The sequence below is a fragment of the Oryctolagus cuniculus genome, chromosome 12 (assembly GCF_964237555.1).
Source record: "Oryctolagus cuniculus chromosome 12, mOryCun1.1, whole genome shotgun sequence".
NCBI classification, from domain to species: domain Eukaryota; kingdom Metazoa; phylum Chordata; class Mammalia; order Lagomorpha; family Leporidae; genus Oryctolagus; species Oryctolagus cuniculus.
The window spans coordinates 14326910-14338889 of record NC_091443.1 but is presented as its reverse complement, the minus strand read 5'-3'; the positions used below and the strand labels follow the sequence as shown (position 1 = coordinate 14338889).

Below are 11980 nucleotides of genomic sequence, written 5' to 3'. Positions count from 1 at the left end.
GGTACTTTTCACCTGTGTTCAGCGAACGCCATGCCTATCCTTTAAAAAAACAACAAAATTACTCAGGATTCATTTCAGGCTTTAAAAAGTCCCTCCACCTTCCTCACCTGCCTTCTGCTGAGTTGTCTACTCAGCCTTACTATCCTTGTTGCCCCCTTTTTATACCTAGAAACATGAAGACTGAGAACCACCAAAAGTTTAGGTACTTTATTCTGTTTTAAAACTTATCCTCTAGGATTTGAAAGGAACAACCATTTCAGTTTTTGAAGTCACCTTCTAAGCAGTTGTTAAAATAAAATTAACAATGAGCTTTTAAAATTATGCTAATGAGTTTTTTAGTGAGTTCTATTTAGTTACGTGAAAACTGGATGCCCTGACTTGGACTTTTATAAATCAGAATTTACTAGATAATGTATGTACTTGAATATTAACAGTTCACTGCTATGGTCTTGTGTGTCAGATGCTTTGATATATAGTGGAAATATGGAGATGGTGCCCGCTAAGAGGTTTCTTAGGTATTTACATATTTAGATACTTAAATATTAACATTAAGCAGATTTTATCCTTAACCTTTCTTCCCTTCCTTCAAAATTAAGTTTTTAAAAGTTTAGAAAAATAAGTCATCTAAATAGGTCTTGCAAAACAACTGATAATTTGCCTGTGTAAATTTTTTGAAATATTAAAAGCAGTTGACAATTATGAAAGTCATGTTATTTGAGCAGCACAAAATAGGATTACTGTGAAAAGTGATTTAAGATCATTCCCTCAAGTCTCAAAGTATTATTTTTCAACATTTTATTCCATAAGGATCTACTTAGCTATTTAAGCCTCATTCTTATTTTTATAGCAGTTTAACAAATAATTTTGAACTACACAGTAGGGCTGTGTAGGGAAAAGACATTTTTTGCTAACTGGAGTTTTTAAGACTTTCTTCAATGACAGGAAGAATTAGTGGTTAGCGTTTTATGGAATCTAAGATACACTGAATATAGGACACACTATTACTACTAGGTAAGAAAATGCTACCAAGTAATTGTGATTTAGCTGTTATTAAACAATTAAACTATAAGATATAATAAACTTATTATTCATTTGTTTATAGATAACAGAAACAAATTAAATGTATCTGGATAATCTGAAAGGTCCATTCTAATAGTTTAAACCTACACACCAACAGTTTTGCATAGAGATAGCATTGAAGTATAAACAGCTACCCTTTCTTAGACATTCCAAACATTTTTAAACTATTATTATATCTGAGTACTACTTCTACTTAATATCTATACCACTTAGGCATCTTTCTTGAATTACAGATTAGGATGGGTTTTATGTAGTAGCACAGGATATGTCAGGGATTATCCTTTTGATTCATGTAAATCTGGCAGTATATTTTTTATGTACCTGGATTGCTTTGATACCAGGTCAATTTTTAGAATTTCAGTATCATGGCCAAAGTTCAGATCACCATTTTATCTAACAATTAATTAAATCAAGAGTCTTAGAAGAGGGGCTCATATGTCAGGAAGAGGTAGATTTTATATCAGTGTTTTTATTTGCCCTCAGTAATCTGCCTTTTGCTAGTTTCTATGTTAAATTAATTCAAAATATTGTCATAAGAAATCCACATCCATAAAAATCCACATGTGTATGCTGAATACTTTCCGAGAAGTGTATAAATTCTCCTTTACAAAGTGCTAATGGACAAATTCTGCTGATTTGCATATATACTGCTGCATTTAAAACTACTTGTGGATAATGGATACCAGATTAGTTCACATGAAGGAGTAAATTCCTGGTGTTATATATAGCATACTGGGGAGACTACAGTTACAATAACCTAATGTATATTATATGAACAAATGGAAGGAGGAAACTGTGAGCCTCCAGTTAGAGCAGTATCAAAGGGGGGAAGGTGTTGATTACCCAATTTTGATCAGTACTAATTTTATACATGTATTGAATGTCACATCATAGCACATATGTACAATTACTGTTAAAAAAAAACTTGAAAAAAACTTGTGATTTAAAAAATTCAGTTTTAAATGTTTTATCACGTAAAATAATATACTTTAATAATTTAGTTTTAAAATCATTCTTAGTTGACTAAATGGAGGTTGTTTTCCAAAGAAAATAAATGCAACCCCTTCCATAATAATAGCAGGAAACTTGCTACTTGATTTAGGTTTCTTCTTTGACATTTATTGTGACTTGAGAAAGTTATTTAACCTTTCATTACCTCAGGGTTGCCATTCTATAAAATGGGTTTAATATTACCTAACTCATAAGGTTGTTATGGAGATTAAATGAGTTGCTGTGTGTCAAGTGCTATATGTTGTTGCTATTACTCCTGGAATATTTTTGTGCTTTAATGTCATGGGTTTTAAATTTTAAGACAAGCCAATAAAAATTTTTTAAAACTAGTAACATGAAGTAATAGCAACAACAAACTTACAGACTCTTACTTTGTGCGGGGAATTTACTTAAGCACTTAACATGTATTAATTAATTATATTATGTTTATTTTACAGATGAAACTAAAAGAGAGTTAAAGTTATATGTTTACAGTTACCATAATAGAACATAATGCATTAAATTCTTTTGGCAATCAAGGTGAGGAGCATAGAGTAGAGATTGGTGGAAGTGAACAGATATGTAATACCGTATTAAGAATTAACAATAAATTTGTCTCAGTTTTATTATCATATACCTTAGGTAGGACTAAGACTAGGACATAGAACCTTTGAATCCCAAAGTTATTTTCAGACCTACATTGACTTGACTCTAAAGTCTTGGAAATAGGCTGTCAGATTCCTTTGAGGACACAAAATTGTCAATCTTGTTCAAAGAGCAAAGTTGTTTTAAATGTTACCAATGTGTGATATGTTATCTTAATAATATTGTCTGCTCTGTAGAGCTTTTCCTCATATTTTTATTAAACACAACTTTGTAATATTAAGACTGTTGTGCCATTTATTTTCTTGCAAATGAAGAAACAGACTTAAATTACTTGATAAAGCTCAAAGTTTATGTTAAGGGACAGCTGGAACTAATTACAAAATTCTGGCTCAAAACAAGAACAGGCATTCTTTACGGCTAAAGACTAAATTTATAGACTCTTAGAACTCTGTAGTTGGACAAGGGCAGTTGATACTTTCAGCCAGTTTTCTCAAACTTTTTTTTTTTCACTGCAAGCCATAGTAAGAAATATTTTACACAGCATTCCAGCAAATACACATATCCATCTGTATATCTAATTGAAACCAAAGTTTAACACTAAGTCCATTACTTTGTGAAATACATTCTGATTTTTTTTTTTTTTTACCTTCTTACTGATTGGAAGCCCTGAAAAGCATTATACTACCAGTAATGAGGTGCAGTTTGAAAAACATGGAGGTAGGGTACCCTTACCTGAGATTTGTAAATTACAAGATTCTGGGTTTTTTAAATAGATACTATAATGTCCAAATGAGTACTGTTACCTAAGTAATTAATCACTGTAGGGCTGTATAAAACAGTTACTCTGGTAATATTTCCCTTGTTCAAAAACACTCTTAAAATTCTGTTTATTCTAACACTAATACCTTTGCTCTGTTTTGGGATGTGTTCATCTTGGAAGAGTGACTTTTTTGAACAGCTAACAGACATTTGGAGGCAGTTAGGAAATAAGATGAATAATTAGGAATACAAGTTAGTATTCGATACATAAAACAGTAAACAAATTGTAACATAACATTTCATACTCTAATTTAGTGTATATGATTCTCATAGTGACAGATTAATCACATTATTCTTTAGATATGAAAAAGTACTTGGTCAGAGATTTGTAGCTGAGAATGTTAGATACTCAGATTTGACAACTTAGATGGTAAGGACATGAGCAAGGGTATGTCTAGCCTGCTTTCAAGAAAATATGGGTATAAGATTCTTTCTAATCCATTAAAAAGTAATTTATGCTAAATGCTATTGTGAGAAATAATAAACTGCTTCCCTATTCAGTGTATTTTTGAAGCTTCAAAAAAAAAAATAAATAAAAGAGCATAGAGATAGCTCCTTTGCTGGTTCACTCCCCAAATTCTTGCAGCAACCATGGCTGGGCCAGGCCTAAGCCAGAGGCCAGGAACCCAAACCCAGTGGATAGCAAAGACTCAATCACTTGAGTCATCACTTGCTGTCTCCCAGGGTGTACATTAGCAAGAACCTTGAATTAGAAGTGGACTCAAATGCAGGCACTTCTATGGGGATGTAAGTGTCCCAGTTGGTGTTTGAATGGCAAGGCTAAATACCTGCCCCCAGTGTATTTTTTGTAATTGAAATTATGTATAACTTGATAAATATTAAGACTTAACTCTTAAGTCTATTTTCTAATAAACACAATTACTAGTGGCCAGTTTTGAAGTAAAATTCCTGTATTTCATCAGTTTTTGCTGAAGTGATTTTGTTTTAGAAAATCACTTAGATGTTTGGGTTCTTTCCATGTTGAACACTCATATACAAATAAGAGAATCTAATTTTCTACAATGTATTAATTTCATAACAAATCAAATGATGATTTTTTTCTGTCCTGTATGTCTGTGAGACTGAATCTTTGTCTTCACTGCCTTTTAATCATTTGGCTTCTTACTTCCTTTGAAAAGCAGTGTCAGTATCTTTTATTTGCCTCCTTAATCCTACTCATTGTTTTTATGTTGCTTCTATTTCTTATTTTGATTTTATCCTGTTACTGACAGTCATCTTATTTTTCACACTTATCTTTTCAATCATTAGCTAGAGATGATCGCTATGGAAAATCCTGCAGACTTGAAGAAACAGTTGTATGTGGAATTTGAAGGAGAACAAGGAGTTGATGAGGGAGGTGTTTCCAAAGAATTTTTTCAGTTGGTTGTGGAGGAAATCTTCAATCCAGATATTGGTAAATATTTTAGTGTTATGGTGGTGTTACTTATTCCCAATTAAGAGTTTGTTCATATTGGTTTATAAATATTTTATATTTTTTGCATGGATTATATATACATATAAGGACCAAAATTGTAGATTTCAGGGACTGCTTTGCAATACTTATTCAAGTTCTTACTTAGACTTATTTAGCCAGATATTCTAGTAAAGGAAACTGTCTCTGGTAAATTGAATTAGAAACACTTTAGAATACTACATTTAGAATAATTAAAGGATTTGTTTGCTCTTTGTAATCTAAAACACTGATCAAACTCGTGGTGTACTGAAATTCAAGTGGTTTGAAGAATGTTGTGAGAATGTCTCATAGGTGTATTATGTTAACAGTTTAGAAACACTGGCTAATATCAAATTAGTTACGTTTATTCACTATGAGGTTTCTTGGGGAGTAATGTAACATTTCCCCCAAATCTTTAACTGTAGAACCTTCTTTCCATAGCCTCCTCCCTGCACTTAATAATATTTGACCCAGGAAAATTCTGAGTGTACTTTTAGATTATTTATGTCAATATGACAGTGAATTATCAGAGTTCTGTTTTTTATCCTTTTTCTTGTGATAGTCCAAGAAGAAAAGGGCAGAGACACTACCTTTTGGATCATCTTTACTATATAGTTCTGAATTGGTTCAATTTCTACAGTGTAATCAATTAGACATTATTGAGCTTGCTTATGTTTAAAATTGAGTGCTTTGACAGTTACAGCAAAAGGTCTTCACTAAGGGTACCCTCAAAGTTGTGAGGACTGTAATTAATATAGAATAATGCATGGCATTTCCTTTAAGCTTTAGAGTTGAGCTCTTGACAGTCTTTTGAATTTTAGTAGCTATAGGTACATTAAATTGACCTTTCTGTAACTGTTCTTAATTAGAGGGGACTGGAGTGTGTGTGTGTTTATGTGTATAAAGAGAAATAAATGTTGAGTTTATGACATAAATAATGGTAAGACTAATGCTACTTTAGCTTATTTTAATAATCAGAAGGCTTTGCTATTTGTATTTTGTTCAGAATAAACCAAAGACACATAAAACTGTGTCATTTTTGAGATATAAAATTTATTTATGAACTTATAAGGCATTAATGTGTAAGCTCATTGAGTTTTGTGAACCTTAAAATTGTAGTTTCTGATTTATCTAGAAATGTGAAATATTAGTATACTTGTATTATATGCAAAAATGTTTTCAAGAAATACAATAAACAGGTCCAATTAATAAAATAACTTTAGTAATGGCAGTAGAAATATCAAAAAAACTTTTTTGATAGGCAGAGTTAGACAGTGAGAGAGAGAGGCAGAGAAAGGTCTTCCTTCTGTTGGTTCACCCCCCAAATGGCCTCTTCAGCTTGCACGCTGTGCCGATCCGAAGCCAGGAGCCAGGTGCTTCTCCTGGTCTCCCATGCGGGCGTAGTGCCCAAGCACTACTTGGGCCATCCTCCACTGCCTTCCCGGGTCACAGCAGAGAGCTGGACTGGAAGAGGAGCCACCGGGACAGAATCCAGCGCCCCAACTGGGACTAGAACCGGTAGTCCAGCGCCACAGGCGGAGGATTAGCCTAGTGAGCTGCAGCACCGGCCAAAAAGAAATATTTTTATAAGAGACATCTTTAGTGTGTTTTTCTTCTAGGCACTTGAAAAAATGTGCCCAAAATGAAATCATCTTTGATTTCAAACTTGTTATCTTTCATATACAAAGATGAGAATAGTTTACCTATGTAATTTATATTCCTATTATAGTTTATTGTTCTTCAGAACAAGGACATGCATTTGTGACAAATTCTTCAAATGTTTCTATTAATTGAACTGTTTTTGGCATGATGAAAAATGATACTCTTACCAGGTTATATATTGGCCTGCAAAAAGAGTAGAACTCAAGTATGAATTGGATGATTTTCAAACCATTATTTTATGAACATTATTTCAAACCATATTTAATGAACATTGTAATAGGAAACTGCCCAGTGCTTAATAGATGCTCTTAATTATTAAGGAGAGATTTTGAAATTCCTTTTTTAACTTAAACTAAATTTAAAGTTAAATTGAAAGTGAAAATCAAGGAAAATTTAAATTTTTTTCAGTATTTTTATCAATGGATTTTGAAATATATTTGTATTTTCTATTATTTGATATTCAAATTCTTAGTCCTTTTGGAAATTACAGATTTTTTTCAGATTTAACTTATTCAGCTGCATTGTAACAACTGATAAAAACAATTTAACTGAAAAAGTTGTAAATTTAATTAAAATATTTATCTTTTTTCTTACCCATTTATTTGAAACAGAAAATGTTAATTTGGTCTTACTCAAACTCAGAGAGCTAAACCAAAAACTATGTTTGAGTTTTGAATAGTGAAAAATATGTGAAACTGGAAGACTAGAAAACTTTACTTATATTGATTCACAGTTAATATTGTATTAAATAGCTTTCTTTAATTGTATCGTTTATTAAATTTATACATACAAATTTATTAAAAAAAATGCTAGAAAAATATCACAAGCCATTATCTGATTTTGAAAAAACAAAAACCTTACCATAATTAAAAAAAAAAGTAGATGTGGGTTACCTTTTTTTTTTTTATTTTTTTTTAAGATTTTATTTATTTATTTGAGATGTAGAGTTACAGACGGTGAGAAGTAGAGACAGAGAGAGGGGTCTTCCTTCTGTTGGTTCACTCCCCAAATGGCCGCAACAGTCAGAGCTGGGCCGATCCGAAGCCAGGAGCTTCCTCCTGGTCTCCCATGTGGGTGCAGGGTCCCAAGGATTTTGGCCATCTTCTGCTTTCCCAGGCCATAACAGAGAGCTGGATTGGAAGAGGAGTAGCCGGGACTAGAACCAGTGCCCACCTGGATGCCGGGACCACAGGCAGAGGATTAACTTACTGCACCACGGCACTGGCCCCAGATTATGCTTTAATAAATGAAATATTTTCAGAGTAGAATAGTCCTGTTTCTTCTGTTTTTGCATTTATTTTTCAGCCACTGAGTGGATAATTATGTGTGAATTAATCATGTGTTAGAAGGTTAGAAAACTTAACAGCTTTTCTGACTTTGTAGAAGTGCTGCCAAACTTGTTAATTACTGTGTTTCCTTAGCTTGTTGCCATTCGCCACGTACTGTTTTATTAAGTCATGATGTAATAGAAAAACATTTTTAGTTTACTTAGTGTATGTAAATTTCGTATGAGAAATGAAATCCTGTTGTTTGCAACAAAATAGATGCAACTGGAAACCATTATCCATAGTGAAATAAGCCAGTCTTAAAAAGACAAATACAATATGTTCTTCCTGATCTGTGGCAACTAATAGAGTGCCTAAAAGGTAATTTATAGAAGTGATATTTATGCTCTGAGCTGCAACGGTTTTGAACTGCCCTTGACTGTTGAGGAACAGATTTAATTTTCCATACTATTTTTCGAACTCTTTTCTTAGTATAGGGTTAATCTTATGAATATAAAGTTACTTGAAAATAGATCTTTATATAAAGTGAGAATGGGAGAGGGAAGAAGAAGGGTGGGAGTTGGTGGAGAGGGAGAGTGGCGAGGAAGAGTTACTGTTTCTAAGATTGTATATACAAAGTGCATGAAGTTTATGTACCTTCAATAAAAGGTTTCGAGGTATAATTTTTAAATGTATAATTATTTCAAGTTTACATTGATAATGTTCATAGGTCTGAAATAAAATACAAAATTAATATCTTTTTACAATTGTTTTTGTAGGTATGTTCACATATGATGAATCCACAAAATTGTTTTGGTTTAACCCATCTTCTTTTGAAACTGAGGGTCAATTTACTTTGATTGGCATAGTACTGGGTCTGGCTATTTACAATAACTGTATACTGGATGTACATTTTCCCATGGTTGTCTACAGGAAGCTAATGGGGAAAAAAGGAACTTTTCGTGACTTGGGAGATTCTCACCCAGTAAGTCCTTTGCCATTTTTTATACAGTCTCTTAGATTTTGTTTGGAATCTTTGATGATTTTTATATTGAATAACATGAAATTGTTTTAATCTTATTGCTATACCATGAATATTTTAAAAGGAGAAATTTTTATATAAACTTTTTTTTAAAATGAAATTGACAGGTACAGTAATAGTTGTTCTGGCTTAGTAACTTCGTGGCTGTAGTTCCACGGTACTCTGCCACCTTAAGATACTGTCGATGTGAAATCCACTGTTAAGATGGTGGTGTGAGGTTTCTCAGAAAATGGTATGACAGCAGTGCCTGAGAGTCTGTCTTTTCTAGATTGTAAACTCTATAAGGGGAAACAATGGATATTTGTACTTTAATATTTATTGACAATTTTTTTTTTCAAGAAAAATCATATAAACTATTTACTGTTTTGTGCACTTATTGATAGCCTCAATTTTCTGTTTCTGATTTTAAGGTTCTATATCAGAGCTTAAAGGATTTATTGGAATATGAAGGTAATGTGGAAGATGATATGATGATCACTTTCCAGATATCACAGACAGATCTTTTTGGTAACCCAATGATGTATGATCTAAAGGAAAATGGTGACAAAATTCCAATTACAAATGAAAACAGGAAGGTAAATAAGTTTATTATATCACCATTGGTTTGTTTATTAACTTCAAAGCAGGTGTGCTTATAACATTCCAAGAAGTATTTAATATGATTGAAATCAAGAAACAAGAAATCTCCTAATCAGTGATGTAAATGGTAGAACTGGCATGAAAACACAGGTGAGTACCAAATCCCTTTAGGGAAAGAACAGTGAAAGAGCAAGAGAGAGAGAGTGAATAGAACAGTGTAGCATTGCTATAGTATACAGCAAGAAAGGAGCAGATTTTTTCTCATACTGGTTTTAAGGTCCTTATCACAAAAACAATGATAATTGTGTTTAATCTCTATGTATATATTTCTTTGTGAATGTATATATATTTGTGATATAAAAAATGCTCTTCAGAAATATATTCACATTACATAAATGTTTCTACTGACTATAAAAGGTGGTAATCACAAAGTTACCATAATTTAGTATACCATTAAAAGAATCTTGTTAATATAAATCTTTTAATAAAATGTTACGCTCTTTTCAGGACACAAAGTGCATTTTCTGATTTTTGCTATGGTAACTAAAGTATCAAGTTAAAACACCAGCATTTTTGCTTAAGTGGATATAGTAGGTAGTTCACCAAATGTAGTAGAAAACATGTAATTTTCTGGTTTGCTCAAATCAGGTACTTTACACTTGGTTAAAACTGTTGGCTTTTGTAAGTAGATGTGCACATAGTTTAAATTTGTCTATGTTTGCATACTTAGTTTAGGGAAACTGTATCAAATAGTTTGTATCAAGGCCTCAACTTTCATATTCAGTCCTGTTTAATATAATATTGAAATTTACATCTATAAACCATATACTTAGGTTGCCTTTTGATAGCTTTATTTTGACTGTTGTAGAAAGCTATGAAATTAATTATTTTCCTTGTGTATATAAAATTATAAGTCTAAAAAATATTGAATGTTTTTTCCTTGAGAAAATAAAAACACTTTTCAGACTAATGGCTTGTTGTGTTTTGTTTGTATAGCGCATTTTAAGAAGTTCTTGTTTTCTACAGGAATTTGTTAATCTCTATTCTGACTACATTCTGAATAAATCAGTAGAAAAACAGTTCAAGGCTTTTCGCAGAGGTTTTCATATGGTGACCAATGAATCTCCCTTAAAGTACTTATTTAGACCAGAAGAAATTGAATTGCTTATATGTGGAAGCCGGGTAAGAAAGCAGATATCTGCAGAAAACAAATTCATATATTGATATATGGCTTTTAATGGTGTAGTATACAAGATGTTAAGACATATTTTCTTGAATTTGCAGAATCTAGATTTCCAGGCACTAGAAGAAACTACAGAATATGACGGTGGCTATACCAGAGACTCTGTTCTGATTAGGTGAGGTACTTAATTGTTAAAAAGAAAAACTGATTCACCAAAGTGGTGGGGCGTTATCCTTTAGACCTTGTCTGTAAATAATACTTTCCATATAGGCAAACTTATAGACAGTAATGTATAAAATTAGGAATGTGTTTGTAATATAATCATGAGTTTTTATAGTCAAGACCACTCCTTGATCCATTGGCTGCTGAAAGATGTTGTGTTAGCAGGCATGAAGATATCAGAGCTCTTGCGTAACCAGGTGCATTGTCAATATGAGCAGGAATCTGTTTCTGAGCACTAGGTCTCAGTAGTAGGCTTGTTGTAAAGATAATGCTATTACCCATGCCTTGGTCTCCATTTGAAAGGTACAGAATAGATTTAATTGAATTCCTAAGAGCCCTTGACCAGATAAACATTAACTTCAACTTAAAGTCACCAGTTGCACTAGTTCCTAACAAGAGTCAGCTTATCCTTAGAAGTTTGGAAGCCAGGGATTGACTTGCCCTTTATAGCTTTGAAAGTTGTTTGTTCTTATATCTAGACCACTAAACTTTCTCTCCATATCAACAGTAAATAAAACTGCCTTTGCTTTTTCTGGAGTAGCACATTAATTTCCGATAAGAACTCTTCTCCTGCATTCACATCTTGGCTTTTTGACTCAGAAGGGCTAGCTTTGGGCATATCTCCACTTTTGATGTGCTTTTCTCACTAAGCCTGATGATTTCTAGCTTTTGATTTAAAGTGAGAAATGTGTGACTCTTTCACTTGAATACTTAGAGGCCATTTTGGGTTATTAATTGGCCTGATTTTAGTACTGTGTCATAGGAAAGAGGGAGACCAAAGGTAAAGGAAAAAGAAACAACCTATCTATCCATGGAGCAGTCAGAACACATACATTGTTTATCCGTTGAATTCACAGTCTTATATATATGGGCATGTTTGTAGCACCAAAACAGTTATGATAGTAAAATCAAATCACTGATTAAAGACTACCCTAACAATCGAATAAGGAAAAGGTTGAAAATGTTGCAGAAAGTACCAAATGTGAGAAAGATACCGAACACACACATACTGTTAGAAAAATGGGACTGGTAGACTTATTACAGAGTTGCAACAGACCTCCATTTTTTTTTCTTTCTTT

General features: G+C 32.6%; 1 protein-coding gene and 1 long non-coding RNA gene across 21 annotated transcripts in view; one reads left to right on the top strand and one right to left on the bottom strand.

Moving 5' to 3' along the window:
- The window catches only part of LOC103351270 (uncharacterized), a 235567-nt gene that overhangs the window by 84626 nt on the left and 138961 nt on the right, over positions 1 to 11980 (bottom strand). The gene's annotated exons all lie outside the window — the stretch shown is intronic.
- The window catches only part of UBE3A (ubiquitin protein ligase E3A), a 103620-nt gene that overhangs the window by 75359 nt on the left and 16281 nt on the right, over positions 1 to 11980 (top strand). For all 12 annotated transcript variants that reach the window (XM_070053554.1, XM_070053548.1, XM_070053552.1 and 9 more), the window contains 5 exons: positions 4765 to 4909; positions 8655 to 8860; positions 9328 to 9492; positions 10523 to 10678; positions 10781 to 10854. In XM_070053554.1, the coding sequence (XP_069909655.1) occupies positions 4765 to 4909; positions 8655 to 8860; positions 9328 to 9492; positions 10523 to 10678; positions 10781 to 10854 (746 nt within the window). The remainder of the gene's footprint in view (positions 1 to 4764; positions 4910 to 8654; positions 8861 to 9327; positions 9493 to 10522; positions 10679 to 10780; positions 10855 to 11980) is intronic.